This window comes from Hesperophylax consimilis, chromosome 26 (genome assembly GCF_061612785.1).
Source record: "Hesperophylax consimilis isolate HC1 chromosome 26, BYU_Hcon_1.0, whole genome shotgun sequence".
In the NCBI taxonomy this organism is placed as follows: domain Eukaryota; kingdom Metazoa; phylum Arthropoda; class Insecta; order Trichoptera; family Limnephilidae; genus Hesperophylax; species Hesperophylax consimilis.
Window position 1 is genome coordinate 18862541 of NC_142861.1, and position 17840 is coordinate 18880380.

The following is a 17840-nucleotide window of genomic DNA, read 5'->3' on the forward strand; positions in this document are numbered from 1 at the left end:
TTAAAAAATGACAAATCATTGATGTCGCTATGGCAAAAATCTGTTTCTGAAAAAATAAGAAAATACACAGATTTAGGAAATGAGATTAAAAGAATTTGGCACAATCAGAGTATAAAAATATTACAATTTGTTATTTCGGCTACTGGCATTATACCTAGCTCTCTCATTCAAAATTTAGGCGTATTAGATCTGTCAAAGAATTTATGTATAAAAATGTAAAAATAAGTCATTTTAAATACATGTAGGGTTTCGGAAGATTTTTTAAAATATTTATACTGAGGGATCAGTAGGATTTATAGGTCCAGTTAGGAGTTCTACCGAGCCGAACCCTCTGATATGAGAATATCGGGAGTCGGTGAATCTCTGGTGGGTTGACGTGTTGTACTTGTATTGTTTTGTATTTATTATGCTTATATAATGCACTTGCATAATGTGGACTGACTATATGATCATTTGTAGAAAAGTGTGTGGAAGGGTTTAGTTTTTTCCTGTGGGGAAGATTTAACCCGGACATAAAGTCGGAAAAAAAATTGGATATTGTATTGCTCAGTGTTTTTCGTGTTTTTGATCACTTTTGGGCATACGTAGTTGACAAGCACAGGCATTTTTGAAAATCTTCTGGTTTAGGTTCATAAAATATTAGTTGTGGCTATTTACTTACTGACATTTTTTTTTTGGTTTTAGGCATTTCACCCTGAAAAGAGTGCTTTGTGACTTACTGACATTTGAAACTCAGATAAGCTGTTATATAAAGTTGCATTTTAACACGTTGTCCGGACTTGAAACAAATATTGTAAATACATATTTACGTATTTTTATTTAATAAATTTCGAAAAGTGTTTCAGTTTGTATGGATTGCACTACCCTATAATTGAGTAATCTAGGTGTTAAATCGTATTTATTTTATAGTTAACATGTACCGAAAAAGCCATTATATACAATATACAATACATATTTTAAAAACTTCCACCTTTTTTTATATTAACTCCACACAGGAGGCCCTGAAGAAAATAATTTCCCTCAGGGCCTATGTCATCTTTGGGGATGCTGTGGGAGGGTCTTCTTGTGGAGAGGAAGGAGTGAACATGGGTCTTGAAGAGTCCCATGTTGTAGGAGGGAGGAAACACAGAGGTCGGCAGTTCGTTCCACAGCCGAGCTGTTGAACTTAAGAACGAATCGTAGTTTTTAGATAATAGAAGAAAGAAAATCTCCGGGCGCGCATACGCTTGTCTGCCACCCCTCTCTCTTCCACACAATTTGATTGATTGGTTGTTTGTTTGCAGGTTCCCCGCGAGAGCTTCCACCACATAGTGAAGGCATGTGACTGCCCGCTGTACTGGAAGGCGCCCCTGTTCCTGGCCACACAGAGGAACCTACACACGCCCGTGGATGGACATAAGTTCATCGACTACTGGAGACAGTGAGTCCCACACTTTATCCTAAATAACCTAACCTAACTTTATTCTATTTTGCAATAAGAAAATGTACCTTCATCTCTTTAACCTAAACACATGATTATGAAATACTAGTTTTATATAGAGGGGTAGATACTCTCAGTATCGCCCTGGTGATGAAATTACTCCATTGTGTGCGGTGACCTGATCTAAAAGGCCCAAATATTATTTCCCAATCTTTTCCTTCTGTACTCCGTTCAGTCTCACAACATTCCTAAAACCAGGAAGACATAGTCCCACCGGGCTTTGGGCAGTTCGAACTTTTGCCCCCCAACACTCCTTTCATCTGTATTAGGTACTTTATTAATTTGTTAGTGTAAGAATTCAACTATTCTTACAAATGCATAGCTTCTATCGGTGATCCTCAAGAATCTCATTTAGGGCCACTTTTATTTATATTTTTAATCAACTACTGATTTAAATGACGATTGAACAACTGACGACCTCCGTGGTCGAGGGGTTAGGTCCTCCACTACGAATTCAGAGACTGCGGGTTTGAATGCATGGCATGGAATTGAATTGCCGGCACGCGCAAGTAATTAATTTGTGTTATATCACATTTAATTAATATCAAAACAATGAGAACACAGAGTGGATGACCACCATTCAGAATCTTAATGTTGCTTGAAATGGCTTTAGCTGTGCTTAGTGACCAGATCTAAATAGTCTATAGGTACTTACCAACCTTCCTCTTTCCCATTTACTTTGTCTTACCCATCTCCTTCTCCAAAGATTTGACTTAGGGCCAGTATTTCAGTGGCATTTTAAGCTCGGCTTGAGAGATATTCATGTTTGTCAAGTTGCTCTGTTAACTGGTAGGTAGGAACCCTGACAATCTAATCTGCCTTCATTTGTGAAACACCGGGCCCTTAGGATCAATTCTCTCGTAAATGTCCAAATCAACAAGAAATTGAACAACATAATTGATGTATGTAATTTTGTTTCCAGAGTAATTACACAGTGCCACGATCAGGCCTCCAGGTTCGTGTACATCCTGACTAGGGGATCCTCGGACTCTCTCGGCCCTGAGGAATTGGCTCCGCTGGTGCAAGACGTGGTAGACACCCATCCCGGCCTGTCCTTCCTCAAGGAGGCCACCGAGTTCCACTCCAGATACGTGCACACGGTAGGGACAAGGAACAACAAACTTGTTATATGATGAGCAGGAACCTAAAAATTTCGCAGTATTTCTTGTAGATTTTTTGGGAAAAGCGGTGGTATTTTGCAACAAAATTGATGTTATATTAACTTTCTTCCCTTCACTTCCCCTCCCCACTACCTTCAACCTCACAACATACCCCATTGGGGATGCCGGAGTCTCACTGACTCCAGAAGGTTGGGAGCAATTGGGACTCTTGTGCGGTTTCACATTAAAAAAATGCAAAATGTTCCAGGGCTTTTTATCAAGCTTGTCAAAACCACAGACAGAAGAAAATATATAATATAAAATAAAATAAAACAGTCCTATTTTTGAAAAAACGTGCGAAAAATACGTAATTTCACTTTATTTGTCCGAAAAATGCTAATTACGCATGAAATTCTCGTGAAAATGGCAAAATTCGCCTAAAAATGATGAATTTAGCGAAAAAACGCGATGTTTTCGGATCTCTAAAAATAGGCGATGGCTATATGAAATAGATAAGTCAATAGTCTACAGTTTGCCTCGGAACAGGAATACCTAATGAGGAGGACTGTGAACAAGCTACTTTACTTTGTACTTTTAAAATAGTCATTAATAAAAAATAAAAATTATACAATTTAAAGCAAAGCGACCAATGAACTATAATTTTTTATTTGCATATCTCTAGAAATATTTTCAATAAATTTATTTGTTTATGCTGGGTATGCGCCTGACAGGTTTTTCCCTTCAGCTCGTCAGAAAACAGAATTATTATGATTAATACTTTTAAAATCTGTACTTATGAGTATTTAATATATAAAAGATTGAAAACCGTGTAAATAAGTTCATTAAAAAATCCTTATTTATTAAAATCTCTCCGCACATAGTTCAAATAATGTGTTAAAAAAATTCAAAAGCAAACAAACATAAGTACTGCTTGGGGCCCTGGCCATTTATGTTTTATCTACTCTGTAATATTTCATTTTGTTTATATAAACATCACCACATAACAATTATTTTGAGTTATTTAACACCCATACATTTGAACTCGGCCTAAAGGTTAATATGTATGAAGCCATTTTCTGACACCTCTGTTTCCTTTTTTCCCGCCTTTAATGTATTCCTGCATGAAAAATCCATCTGTCAAAAGTCAAAAGTAAAGAAGCTAATTTTGTTTAGTACACTTTAAAAATAGAATACATTTTAATTTAAAAGAAAATTTTCAGGAAAGTGCCTACCCCAATTTTGTTACAATTAATTATTACATCTTAATTATTAAATAACAACTTAGCCTTTGAAATTAAATTGTGGTTTAGATTGCTTGCTCCTAACACTGTAGGGCACGACATATTATGGTTTGCTGATAAAATGAGCCCCGTGGGATTTATTTTGGGTCAATGTAAACCTCAATCGGGCATTGTTTACAACATTTCCCAACAGGAAACAACATGTAACATTATATCACTATTCAAATACAAATAATTATTTTTTCCATGACTTTCTTAGAAGTTTTCTAGTATTGTGTATAAATTTGTAAGGTAAAAAATCAACCCGTAAAAAACAATTTTTTTTAAATGAGGATTTAACCTTCCTCCCCATGTACTGACTAAAATGAGTGAACCGAGCTATTACCTAAGCCGAATCCTGATTGGATGTTACTGAGATTTATTTAGTGTATTAACAGCTGTAAATTTTTATAATGTCATCTAATTTCAGACAATTGCGCGTGCGTGTGTCTGCATGAGTGCCACCAAAAGTTGAAAGAAAGCACTGTCATCGACGACGAGTCTATCTGCCGAGTTTCAGCTCGATCCGATATCAGGAAGTGGGTTTATTTCCACTTCAAAGATTCCACTTCATTTTTCTTTCGTTCTATCAACAAAATAAAATTAATTGGCACCGCACATTATTTATTGGCAACTATCTTTATGTATGAAAAAATGAAGACATTGTTGGTAGTTCTTATTCAAAGTATGATACAGTTAATAGTGACCGAAGCGGATAGGGTCCCATTAGCTCAGTGGTAGAGCGGTGCCCCGGCAAGACAAGGGTCCTGGGTTCGAGTCCTAGATGTGACCGTATCCTTTTCTGATTTTTCTGTTTCAGATTTTCGTTTAGAAATCGCTAATATTGTTTTCAATAATTAAATATTACAATTTGAGGTTTTGTTCAATAAAACTATTCCAAAAAATAAAAAAATAAAAATTTAAATTCAAATAGATGTACATATTTAAAAATTTGGTGGAATCGTAGTAGAAATAGATGTCAGACTTTATGGTTTAAAACAGTTTGAGTTGTACCGGGTTGCAGTCTGTAAGGTGAAGTTGTATGATGATAGCCAACCTTCGATGAAAGAAGGCGCGAGACGAAGGAAATGATGTAGTTTCTACCCAGATAAATAATAATATACATTTAAAATAAAATTCTACTTGAACAATTGAAAATTATGTTACACAAAATATTATTACACGGTGTTCTGCCTTTTTTGTGACAAAAATTGATATCTCAATGCTCCATAGCTTACGATGAAAATGACATGATATGAAAATAGTTGCTTAATTCGTTTGCTACCATTGGACCCGATCAGGATCGTTTGAGTTTGCTACCATTGGACCCGATCAGGACGGTTTGCTACCATTGGACCCGATCGGGATCGTTTGAGTTTGCTACCATTGGACCCGATCGGGATCGTTTGAGTTTGCTATCATTGGACCCGATCAGGACGGTTTGCTACCATTGGACCAGATCGGGATCGTTTGAGTTTGCTACCATTGGACCCGATCGGGATCGTTTGAGTTTGCTACCATTGGACCCGATCGGGATCGTTTGAGTTTGCTACCATTGGACCCGATCAGGACGGTTTGCTACCATTGGACCAGATCGGGATCGTTTGAGTTTGCTACCATTGGACCCGATCGGGATCGTTTGAGTTTGCTACCATTGGACCCGATCGGGATCGTTTGAGTTTGCTACCATTGGACCCGATCGGGATCGTTTGAGTTTGCTACCATTGGACCCGATCAGGACGGTTTGCTACCATTGGACCAGATCGGGATCGTTTGAGTTTGCTACCATTGGACCCGATCGGGACCGTTTGAGTTTGCTACCATTGGACCCGATCAGGACGGTTTGCTACCATTGGACCCGATCGGGATCGTTTGAGTTTGCTACCATTGGACCCGATCGGGATCGTTTGAGTTTGCTATCATTGGACCCGATCAGGACGGTTTGCTACCATTGGACCAGATCGGGATCGTTTGAGTTTGCTACCATTGGACCCGATCGGGATCGTTTGAGTTTGCTACCATTGGACCCGATCGGGACCGTTTGCTACCATTGGACCCGATCGGGATCGTTTGAGTTTGCTACCATTGGACCCGATCGGGACCGTTTGAGTTTGCTACCATTGGACCCGATCGGGATCGTTTGAGTTTGCTACCATTGGACCCGATCGGGATCGTTTGAGTTTGCTACCATTGGACCCGATCGGGATCGTTTGAGTTTGCTACCATTGGACCCGATCGGGATCGTTTGAGTTTGCTACCATTGGACCCGATCGGGACCGTTTGAGTTTGCTACCATTGGACCCGATCGGGACCGTTTGAATTTTGTTAGTTTACATTTTCAAAATATTATTACAGTTAACTTGTCAAATTGCAGTTTCGACTCCTTGAAATAACAAGATTTCATCCGATAACTATGCGATAATGGGCTTAATAGAAATTTAACTTAGAGGTCATTATTCCGTAATATTGTGGTGTCAGATGAAATCTTGTTATTCTAATGGGTTGGTTTGATAAAACTGTGCAAATTTCATGATGTCATAATGCAACATCACGATGGCTGTGGATAACCAATTTATGATGGAACTTCCTTTTTCAGGTGATTGCGAGAATATTCTACTGCGTCAACCGTTCCTGGTCCGGCCGCATCACCGTCCAGGAGTTGCGGAGAACAGACCTTCTGCAGGTCCTGCAGCTGCTGGAAGAAGAAGAAGACATCAACCAAGTCACCGCCTACTTCAGGTAAACATTAATACATTTCAGTGTCGTAATAAACTAAAAAGATTTGTACATCTAGGACTTGTATCAAGGACCGAAAAAAGTCAACCACCAAAGGGGCTTCTCTATAAGAAACCTAAAGATAGTAGAAACAATGGGAGACGCGGCATGGGAGCATGAAAACTGTCACCGAGCTGACCAGACTGTATGGACCAACAAAACAGCGGAGCTAATGAAAGTTACGTGTTTGGTGTGTAGGTAGAAACAAAGTGGGATGCTACTGTGCATAGATGCAATTAGTGATGTGCACTTGGGAATATTCCCAGATCCAATTCCCAATGTTGGGAATTTATTTTTTTTATCACGAAAGTTATTCTGAATGAGGTTTTTTTTTTGACAAAAATGTATTATATTTAAAGAGTTAATAATGACAGGAAAATTTGTTATTACATAATATCTCAAAAAATGAAAAAGTTATAAGCTTTCAAAGTGAACTTGGGTACAACATATACAATCGTGTCTTGTGATGTTACACGAGACACAATTCAGTATAATAACATGAAATTTCGCTGTAGGAGACGATTTCACCATTTAGATGAAAATTCCCTGAATATTTATAGCGTTGTAAACATTCCGCAAAAACATATTTGTGAGAATTTACCAAATACTAGATGCGATTCCCAGCAACATTTTTGGGCGCGTGGTTTCATGCTAATATCCCTTAATAATAAAATAATAATAATCGGATGACTTGTATAGCGCCGTTTTTGTGCAAAATCACCTCAAGGGCTCTGTACAAACTTATAATACATTTCTACAGTGATCTATATTATTACTTAACAAACTTACAAAGCTGTACAAACTTATAATACATTTCTACAGTGATATATGTTATTTCTTAACTATTTATGGAGATAGTATACAGTACAATACTTACCTGGTAGGTCACTTGAGATTAACACTTAATTAACATTATCTAATTGTTTATTAGCGAAATTTAGATACAGGATTTAAGACATAATTGGAAAATTGAATATAACTGGACTTTCTCTTAGGAATGGTATATTTAATTTAAGGGTACGACAGCTTAAAAAGGTAAGTTTTTAGTTTAGACCTGTACCTGACCTGTTTAGACCCTTCACGGCATATATCCTTTGTTTCTATTACTATCTATGCATGTAAGAAATGTGCATATTTGCTTTTCTGATGCTATAATCTATCTTTTTTCAGCTATGAACACTTCTATGTGATTTACTGCAAATTCTGGGAATTGGATCGAGATCACGATTTGTTCATTGACAAACAGGATCTAGCCAGGCACAACGATCATGGTAATTATTTCACTTAAAACATATATTCAATCTTTCCCCCCCCTTTGCTTCCCTACTTCCTTCAGCCTCGCAACATACCCCGAGTTATCGATGCCATAGTTTCACTGGCTCCCGGCAATTGTTTTTCAGAATTTTGTTCAAGAAGGTCACCTACGCTATTAATGTAGGCACATTTTCTAGTGACTAATGAAATTTGTTTTGTCAGCTTTCAAAATAAAATTTTCTGAATACAATGGGACTTCCTGTCCCATTCACATTACCTTGAATATGCCTTATAAATCATTCATCCGAAATAAAAAAAAAAAAAACAAAACTATTAAATTGTTAATTAGTTTTGACTTTGTTGTGAATAATTGAAGGAATGAAGAATTAGAATTTTCAGCTGCTAAAGTTTTTTTTTTGGTATTTAGTTGTGATGAATTTTCGAACTCCCAATTAGGGAGGCGGGTATGGGTACCGCCCCCCCGGTAATCATTCATCGGATAACCAACACCTCTGCCATAAGTCATTCCAAGTGGTTCGCTATGTTTGGTGACTTAGCAGGGGTGCCCCGGTTCATGGGGTGCAGATTGTCTAAGTATTGGCGGCGGATGCTTTTGCCTGTCAATTCGTCGTCCATCGTGGCGGGCCGGATTTGGATATACTTGTTGAAAGAGATATTTTTACCTCTCTCGACTCAAGGACTCCCTCGACCAATCGCTTTGCACTGCAGCGGAAGAGATAAATTCAAACGTCTGTCACTCCTGGACTTAAAGATTCATATCCACCCCTCTTCCGAGACTTTCTATCCTTCCTCTCTTTCTTTTCCTTAAAAAAAAACCCACCATTCAGCATCCCCAAAAACGACATACGTTATTACATAACTTCCTAAGAGTAAGATAATTGCAAATAAAATATATTTTTTTTGATTTTAGAAATGTACATATAACAAAGAAGTCATTATTAGATTATAATTTCATGAAAGAAACATGTGCTTTTTGCAATAAAAACATTGAAAAAAACGTTAAGAATATAACCAATAGAATAGCTGTCCAATAGATTCAGTAGTTAAACATAACCTCACATTTGATCTGCTATAACTTGTTCTAAAACCAGTGTTACTCAGTATTGCCATAGTAGTAAAATATGTTATTTGAGTACTTAACTACTAATTAATTGATTACCTGATTGGTGGTTTGGAGTATCTGTACTGTATTACATTGGTGTTGTAGGTAGTGTATTTAAATGTACGCTTTATTTGTGGTTTCCAGCACTATCGAGCCGCATGATCGAGCGGGTGGTGTCAGGCTGCGTGACGCGAGGTTCGCGCCGCACCGCCCAGCGCGAAGGGGATGATCCGCGCATGTCTTACACTGAGTTTGTGTGGTTCCTGCTGGCCGAGGAGGACAAGCAGCATCCCACCGCCATCGAGTACTGGTTTAGGTGAGAACATCCAACAACTTCTTCTTCTTTTGGTGCCCTCTTCTCTTGGAGGTGGCTACCATTAGGGTTCATTTGCATTTCACGTTATTTGACTAAATCTAACCGAATTTAACCAAATAAGATGACATTGGATAAAATTCGGTCAAAAGTTAATCAAATATTCACCCTGCAGACTGAAGTCTGTAATAACTCTACGGAACTACACTCGTACCAAGTGGCATAGGTCTTGAAGAACATGCTTTGTGGGGGGCCGTTTTGAGTAATGGCCCATATTATTTGGGCGGACTTTTAGCGTGTTTTCTTCATCCTGTTCACATTTCCTATGGCTCTTGACTCAATTTAATCATTTAATTAATGATTTATGTATTTGAAATTGAAGTTCCCTTTTCACTGTAGATGCATGGACCTGGATGGAGACGGTTACCTGTCCATGTATGAGCTGGAGTACTTCTACGAGGAGCAGATGCACCGCATGGAGGCCATCGGCATCGAGACCCTGCCATTCCAAGACTGCCTGTGTCAGGTCAGAGACTATTCATACATTTATTATGACATCAGGAATACAATTATTATTTGTTGTGAACTGTAGCCAGAAATGTTATGTATTTTGGTCAAATTTTTCAGCTAAGCTTCTATGCAATAGTTATGATTTCATCAAAAAATTTACTTATACTCTGATATTCATACAAAGTAAAGAAAACTTTGAATGGTCCTAAATTTTTTTACACGTTAAGTGAATCTTTGACCGGTTGGTGGCTGAGCCATCACGACGCATCATGACGCACATAAATTGCATCATAACAAGTAAAATTGAGTGAGGTGGGTAAATTATAACACATTTGTAAAAGTGTCTATCTAAATAGTGTAATGTAATATTAAATTTTAAACAAGCCCAAACTTATCTTTACCCGATTTGGGATATGTAGTTAATATTTTACGCAGCGAGCAATTTGAGTGTCATTGTAAAAAGGTGAAATAATTAGTAAGCAAATTTTATTTACGAGTATTTTATTTGTCTATTAATTTGAATGTATATGACGACTACCTTCGTTGACTGTATAAAAGAGAATCGACACATCTAATTGGGTGTTCAGATAAATATATTTGATTGAAAATTCACTTGAAACCTTATCGATTCCAGATGCTGGACATGGTGCAGCCGGCCGTCCGAGACAAGATCTCGCTCAGTGATCTGAAGCGCTGCAAGATGACGCCCATATTCTTTGACACATTCTTCAACCTGGAGAAGTACCTGGACCACGAGCAGAGGGACCCATTCGCCTCTCAGAGGGATCATGATTCAGAGGGCAGAGAGGTTGGTCACTCAGTTCTATGACAAAACAGAGAAGTTTTGAAAAGTGATAGTAGTAAAAACAACTAGCCTAATTTTACCTCGTTCATGACACTATAAATATCAATTTTCAAAAGTGTTCTGTTTTGTCCGGTTACCGGTCACTGTAAAGATGATTGCACGCATAGACATACACCATTTCACCAGCTTGTCCGAGGCGAAGCGATGTCGTTACGATGCTGACTAGTGTGCGTTGCAGTAGTATGGTGTTTCATACAAAGAATTCTGAACGGCTTGAGCTGAGGCGATGCTGATCTGGTGCCGAGGTGATATGTGTACCATCAGAGATTATTTTTGTGTTTTCTTTTAATGTGAATACCGCACAAGAGTCCCGATTGCTCCTGACTGTCCGGAGCCAGTTGGACTGTGTCATCTCTAACTTAATGGCGTTTTGGGATGCTGAAAGGAGGGGCGAATGGAAGGAGAAGGGTTGGAGGAAGGTGGCGTCCTGTTTGATGTTGTATTGTGAATAGACATTTTGTGTGTAAAATAATATATAAATAGTGTTATATTACATTGTCTCAATAATTTAACCTGCCCAGTCTGATCTTAATCTTTTCCCGGCCATTCTTTCTTCTAAAAGACCATTTCTAACCAGTACATTTTCTATTTTAGCTGTCGGAGTGGGACAGGTTTGCAGCTGAGGAGTATGAACTCCTGGTGGCTGAGGAAGGAGGAAGTGATGCTCAAGAACAAGTGTAAGTAGCACACACATCCATTATTCACCTCATTTCATACTTTAGTTCAAAAACCACCTCAACTTTTAATCAACTATATTTTTATTAAAAGAAATAAAAAATTTATACCTTTTTCAAAATTTATAAAAATGCAATTTCAATGTGCCCTACATATTGGTCCTTACTAATAAATTTGTTTTAAATTTTACACAACCGATAAAGAGCCATTACCATATATCTTGGAAAGGTTGATTGTATCTGCAATAATTATTGTGTCTTTCCAGATGCAAAACTTTGAAGTTTTTTTGACATAGTTTTGTCACAAATTTTCCTAAAAAAATTGTGTTTATATCTGAATTTAAAGCAAGTTTCTTTATTTCATCGGATAGCGTTCTTGGTAGAGAAAAAAAAAACATGTTAAAAGACCGCAGATGAGATTTAAATTTTATAAACCCTTTTTTGTTCATTTTTATAAAATTTTTGTATGATATTTGATGACAAAACTGTGAAAAATAAAACTACTTCATAGTATAACTTACAGATTAAAGTGGTAACATAATGCAGGGCACGTTGATTAAAATATTTAATTATTTGTAAAAAAAAATTAATAATTGTCGCAGCCCAAATATAATGTAAAGTTTTCAATCATCTTTAGAGGTATGAGATGTTACTTTCGAGATAGGAAATTTTGAAGAAATGATCTAGCACTCGAAACTGTATTATACAGGGTTTTCCAATAAGAGGTATTATTTTGAATAGCCCGCTATTTCGGTAGATGTTACTTTTGAAGCTGTCATTTTTTGACATTTGACAAGTAGAAACTACGCCATTAATAAAAATGGAACGATTCACGTTTCAACAACGAATTGAAATTATTAAAATTCACTTGAGTGAATCAAATGCAAATCATCTTGAGTGATGAGGCCCATTTCCACCTCGGTGGCTTCGTCAACAAGCAAAATTGTCGCATCTGGGGCTCGGAAAACCCAAGAATTATTGTTGAAAAGCCTCTCTATCCTCAACGTGTGACTGTTTGGTGCGGTTTATGGTCCGGCGGAGTCATTGGACCTTACTTTTTCGAAAATAAGGCTGGAGCAACAGTTACGGTGAATGGATTGCGCTATCGAGAGATGATTAATGATTTTTTATGGCCGGAATTAGATGGTATTGATCTGGACAACGTTTACTTTCAACAAGACGGCGCTACGTGCCACACAAGCAACGAAACCATTGATCTTTTATGATTGAATATCAAAATAACACCTCTTATTGGAAAACCCTGTATTTGGACTAATAGGACAATTAATCGCTTAATTTATTTCATAATACGTTATGATTTTAATCTTTTTATTTTATTTAAATTGTTTTTAAAAATTATTTACCCTAAATTCTATCGGCACAGTGATAAATTTAAAATCATTGATATATTCACACACTCCAGCAAGATTACACTTGATGAATTCAAGTTTTCATTCATTTCATCTCATCATAAAATATTTTGAACCATAGACATCCAAATTAATAGACTTGCCCTACCAAAAATCGAGTGCTTTGAATAAACTAAGACATCAGTCTGAAGAGTGCACATTGAAATAACTTGACCCTGCGCAAAAAATTGAAGTACGGCAACGGTTTGCCTTACAGTCCATTGTGAGAATTTTCTGGGCAGGGTCTGAATGTTCATTTTTAACCGAACCGTCAACAGATCGAGTTGCGTGCAAATATAAGTGAGGCTAGTAAATTATAACATGTTTGTAAAAGTGTTTAACTAAATAGTGTAACAAAACCTTCGATTTTGGAAACAAGCCCGAAGTTTTGTTTACCCCATTTTGGATTTGTAGTTAAGTTTTTATGCAGTCAGTAATTTGCATGACTGATTTTATTTTCGACGACTAAATAGTGATATTACAATGCGAGTTGCCTGTATACTGTCAGATCAATTTATTGACAAATCATAGAAAGAGAGACGGTTACGCCACCTCCCCGCTCCTCGCAACTTGGTTTGTTCCCCTTTCTCTGATGAGCTAATCTATCAATTTGTTTGTCTATGTATTAAACACAAAATGAGAGTGATGTTTTTGTAAAATATTTTTTTTCCTCCCAGCTACCAAACATTGTCCCGTGGTAATGGACTTTTGAAGTGCAAAAAGAAATTCATGTCAATCTGTCGAAGGGATTCCATTAAATGACCGTGTGCCATGTCCAACTCTAAAACTGTCCAACAGTTGAAATATTTACCGTGTTTCGAGACTGTAAAACTGTTACATGTCCCAACAATGTATGTTCTGAAACAATGTGCGCTATATTTGAGTGTTTGTTCTGCTATCAGGAACTATGGGTGTTTTTGAGGCACTAAGTAAGTGAGAACAGTTTATTGTGTCTGTCTGCATTTGAATTGGTTTGCCACACTCTTAGTATAGTTGGATGTTTGTTACAAAGTGGTCATAGTGTCTTGTATTCATAGACAATTTGTTATTAGCTCCATTTCTCCGTGTTCGTGTGTCTTTAGGTTTGAATGCGTAATGAATGACAACGACACCACATTTCTCTATGGTTTTTATCTCTCATTGTTTTTATATTCTTTATTGATCGAAACGATCAATACACAGAAATAACTGTCACCACTTTATTTATTATTTTTATTCTTTCTCAAAATGCAGTTGTAATTTCATTTTAAAAATAAAATTATTAAAATTTTTATTACCTTATTTATTGGCATCATTCAAAATTAATTTACATTACACCTTTGTATCAGTGTAAAATTCAATTCAATTCCTAAAGTATGCATTAAATTTAACATTTCACTCAATACTATTAAAGTTATTGTGAAATCAGATATGAGCGCATCAGCAGAATGCTGCCTGCTCATTAAGTAATAATCATTTCAATTTAGTTGCAATGTACTGTTATAAAGAAAAATTTTGATAGTAATCTTTAAAAAATATTAATTATTGCATGTCAATTGCAACCAAAAAAAACCAATGGTTTACATTGTAAAATATAATGTTTTACAATGTCTTGCATGAATCGGAAGTTCTTATTTTAGTGAAAAGGTTTATCGTTATGCCGCATCTAAATGAAAACTTTTTTATTCAATGATTATACATCAATAAATTTAATTCAGACAAATTAACATGGTCATATTTTTAACCTCAAAAGAATGAAGTATAGTTTTGCTCTCACTATTATTTGTTCATGGTTCAACCACCAAGCAGTAAGCACCACATCCCAGCCGCTGAAACCGAGCCAGTAGTAATCTGTATTGTTTTATTTTATCTCATTAGGAAGGACGAGACAACGGGCTTTGGCCGGGTAAGATGTGTAACCTGTGAAGAGAATAGCCCGCTAACTATCATTCATGTTCCCTCGTACTGCGAAACCATCCTAAGAAGTTGCCCCAAACAATTATGTTCAGTCAGTCATGTTTAATCAATCGATCATGATCAATCAATTAAAACATTCAATTATTTAAACATGTTCAATAAATAATTTTCAATCAATCAATCATGTTCAATCAATCAATCACGTTCAATCAATCAGTCGTTTTCAATCAATCAATCATGTTTAATCAATCTGTTGTTTTCAATCAATCAATCATGTTCAATCAGTCAATCATTGATACATTGACAATTAACCGATAGTTTCACAGCGTTCTCCTCAGAAATAAGAATCATTTTTTTATTATTTTCGGTATATGTCATTTTTGACACGAGACACACTCAATAGCTCTAAAGTTAATTAAGTCGTTTAAAAAATTCCCAATGCTATAAATAAACATCGGGTTTACAGTCTGTGTACAGTGTTTTGCTGATTTTTCACAGCAGTGAAAACAATTTTAGCATAACCTGCAAAACCCAGGTTCATATTTTATTATATTAATTTGACTAATCTCCTATTATTTCACTTAAACTACAAACGGATGCCACTAATTCAAAATAACACACCAGTATTTTAATGCTATATCATTCTGTTTTACACAATTCCTGGTATGATATATTATGTACAAAAAAACTTCTTAGGCAGGTTTCACTGTGTTCACATTCATCATCCAGAGATTTGCTTGTGTTAATACAAAGCGTCACAACTTACCTCCAGTAAATTCACAAAAAAATATGCAATCTATTAACATCTAATGTTCAATTATCTCTTGCTCGTGGTATGTTAGTAATTAATGTTAGCAAAGCAAGCACAGTAAGTTTGGTTGAAAAATAGGGCATGCCGGAATGTGCATGTCAGTATTTTGATTAAACCTTTGCCTTTATGTTGTCTTTTTAGTATTTTTTTTGCCGTCATTTGATTTTTAAGATGGAATATAATCCTAAGTCTATTTGTCTAAGTGTTTTTTAAATGGATGAGAAGATTTCTTTGTATATTTTTAGCATTGCATAATTTTTTGTGGTGTCATCTTACTTTAAGCTTATCTATGTGGTGGATGACGCATATGTGATCCACCGGCGAAGATCCACATCCGTACGCGTATGACGTATATGTGATTCACTAACGGCTATCCCCGCACGCGGATGACGTATATGTGATCCACCGGCAGCTATCCCCGCATGCGGATGACGTATATGTGATCCACCGGCAGCTATCCCCGCATGCGGATGACGTACATGTGATCCACCAGCGGTTATCCCCGCACGCGGATGATGCATATGTGATCCATCGACGGGATCTGTAAAGTTTCACTAAAATGCGTACATTATGTCGATTACGCCGTGTGATGGGATAGATTGCTTTGAAAAGGCCAAGGTTTTAACGGTTAATAAACAATTTGGTATTACGATTTAATTTGTCATTTCGATTCTATCATAAATCAAAAGATTGTCCACCTACCCATTGCCATACAAGCCGTTACATTTGGACAGTTGCATCAAATAACCCAACGATTAGGACCATTGTGCTATCTCTCATGTGTCACCTTATTCCTTTGAAACTAGCCCAGTCACTTTAATAAACTTTACCTGGTTTGCCATTGGATGTTTAGTGATGTACACTAGTTCCAAATCATAGTATTCAACTACCCACTTATCTGAGATTTAACCTTTTCAGGTTAGAGTTTAGAGGTTAAGTGTTTTTTCATCCTCTTCACATTTCCTACAGCTATTGGTTTTTTTCACTTAAAGCTGCGTATATTCCTCCTTACCTCATACGGCAAATATCCTAGTATTACTTAGTATAAAGTTTCCTGGTTCCGCAAGAGTCCAACCGCCCGGCGCCAGTAGGACTGTGGCATCCCTGATTGGCGTACATCGTGAGGTTGAAGAGAGTAGGTTATTCAGATTTGGTCATCTAACACGGCAAAAACCATTTCAAGCAATATTTAAATTCTGAATAGCGATCTTTAACCACGGCTATACACTGAGTTCTACCACTCGGAGAATCTTCCCATCAAGACAAACCTGTTAATGAAAAAGTGTAAATTAATTTAATATTTTCAGGCATAGAAACAAAATTACATAATTAATCACATTATCCTCCATTTAATTTTTAAATTTTTAAAATGTAATTTTGTTTAGTCAAATTTTTAAATGAAAAAAAAAAGTTTATAAACGCTTTTATTGATTTGTTTTGAATTTAACCATTCAAAATTGTATACATCTAACATAACCATGCTTTTTTCGGTTCCATGATAACTCCTCAAAATGACAATTCAACATACCTTTAAAAGGTGATATAAATTCATTAAAAGTGATGAAACAAAAACTCGGTTAAATAGTTACATATGTAACCTACTTTTTGTTTAATCACTTTTCATAACTTTATAACGCTTTTTATAGGTGTGTTGAATTGTCATTTTGATGAGTTATCTGGTCACGGCTTTCTTCATTCTATCACCATCTCATTATTTGCCGAACAATGCTTTTTTATGTCAGTGTGTATTTTCATAAAACCAGGAGTGAAATAAACTCAATACTACTACTGATCATTCTACCATTTCCCAGAGTGTCTCTTGCTGTATGAATTTATTCATTAACTTTGGATATATACCGTACGATTTCTATTGAATGACAAAACCTAGAGATGTTTCATAAAACCTTTTGATAATAAAGTTAATAACACCATAAGACATTCTGCTATTTTAAGGTATTTTACATTGAGTTTGGTACATGAAAGTGCAAATACAAAGTATTGAAATATTTTAAACTTTTATTGCACTACATATTGAGAATGTAAAAGTTTCAATTACTTACAAACTAAAAGAAAATATAATTGGCTATTTGCGGATATTATACAATCTTGTTTATTTTGATAGAAAAATTGATATTTCAATAGCTAGTGATAGATATGAAAATATGTAGTTGCGTTGGCCTTGATATTTCAGGCAGACAAAGCTGTGTAAATTTCATGATGCCAGCTCATCATTTAATTATTTTTGCAGCATCAGTAAACAGATTTTTCTGCGTTAAAATCTGTCTATTTATATAATGAAGAGTGCCTCTAGGGGACACGGGCAGGCGGTGTGGATTTGATTTGTATGCAA

General features: G+C 36.3%; 1 protein-coding gene across 4 annotated transcripts in view; it reads left to right on the forward strand.

Moving 5' to 3' along the window:
* Nucleotides 1–17840, forward strand: part of LOC149411248 (uncharacterized) — a 309091-nt gene that overhangs the window by 279026 nt on the left and 12225 nt on the right. Inside the window, exons 3-11 of one of the 4 annotated variants that reach the window (XM_089647486.1) lie at nt 1284–1420; nt 2403–2580; nt 6457–6599; nt 7806–7906; nt 9157–9328; nt 9725–9851; nt 10470–10643; nt 11295–11377; nt 14641–14668. In XM_089647486.1, coding sequence (XP_089503612.1) covers nt 1284–1420; nt 2403–2580; nt 6457–6599; nt 7806–7906; nt 9157–9328; nt 9725–9851; nt 10470–10643; nt 11295–11377; nt 14641–14668 — 1143 coding nt within the window. Of the gene's footprint in view, nt 1–1283; nt 1421–2402; nt 2581–6456; nt 6600–7805; nt 7907–9156; nt 9329–9724; nt 9852–10469; nt 10644–11294; nt 11378–13685; nt 13713–14640; nt 14791–17840 lie in introns of those variants that run through there. The other 3 variants (XM_089647488.1, XM_089647485.1, XM_089647484.1) reach the window with 3 other exon arrangements.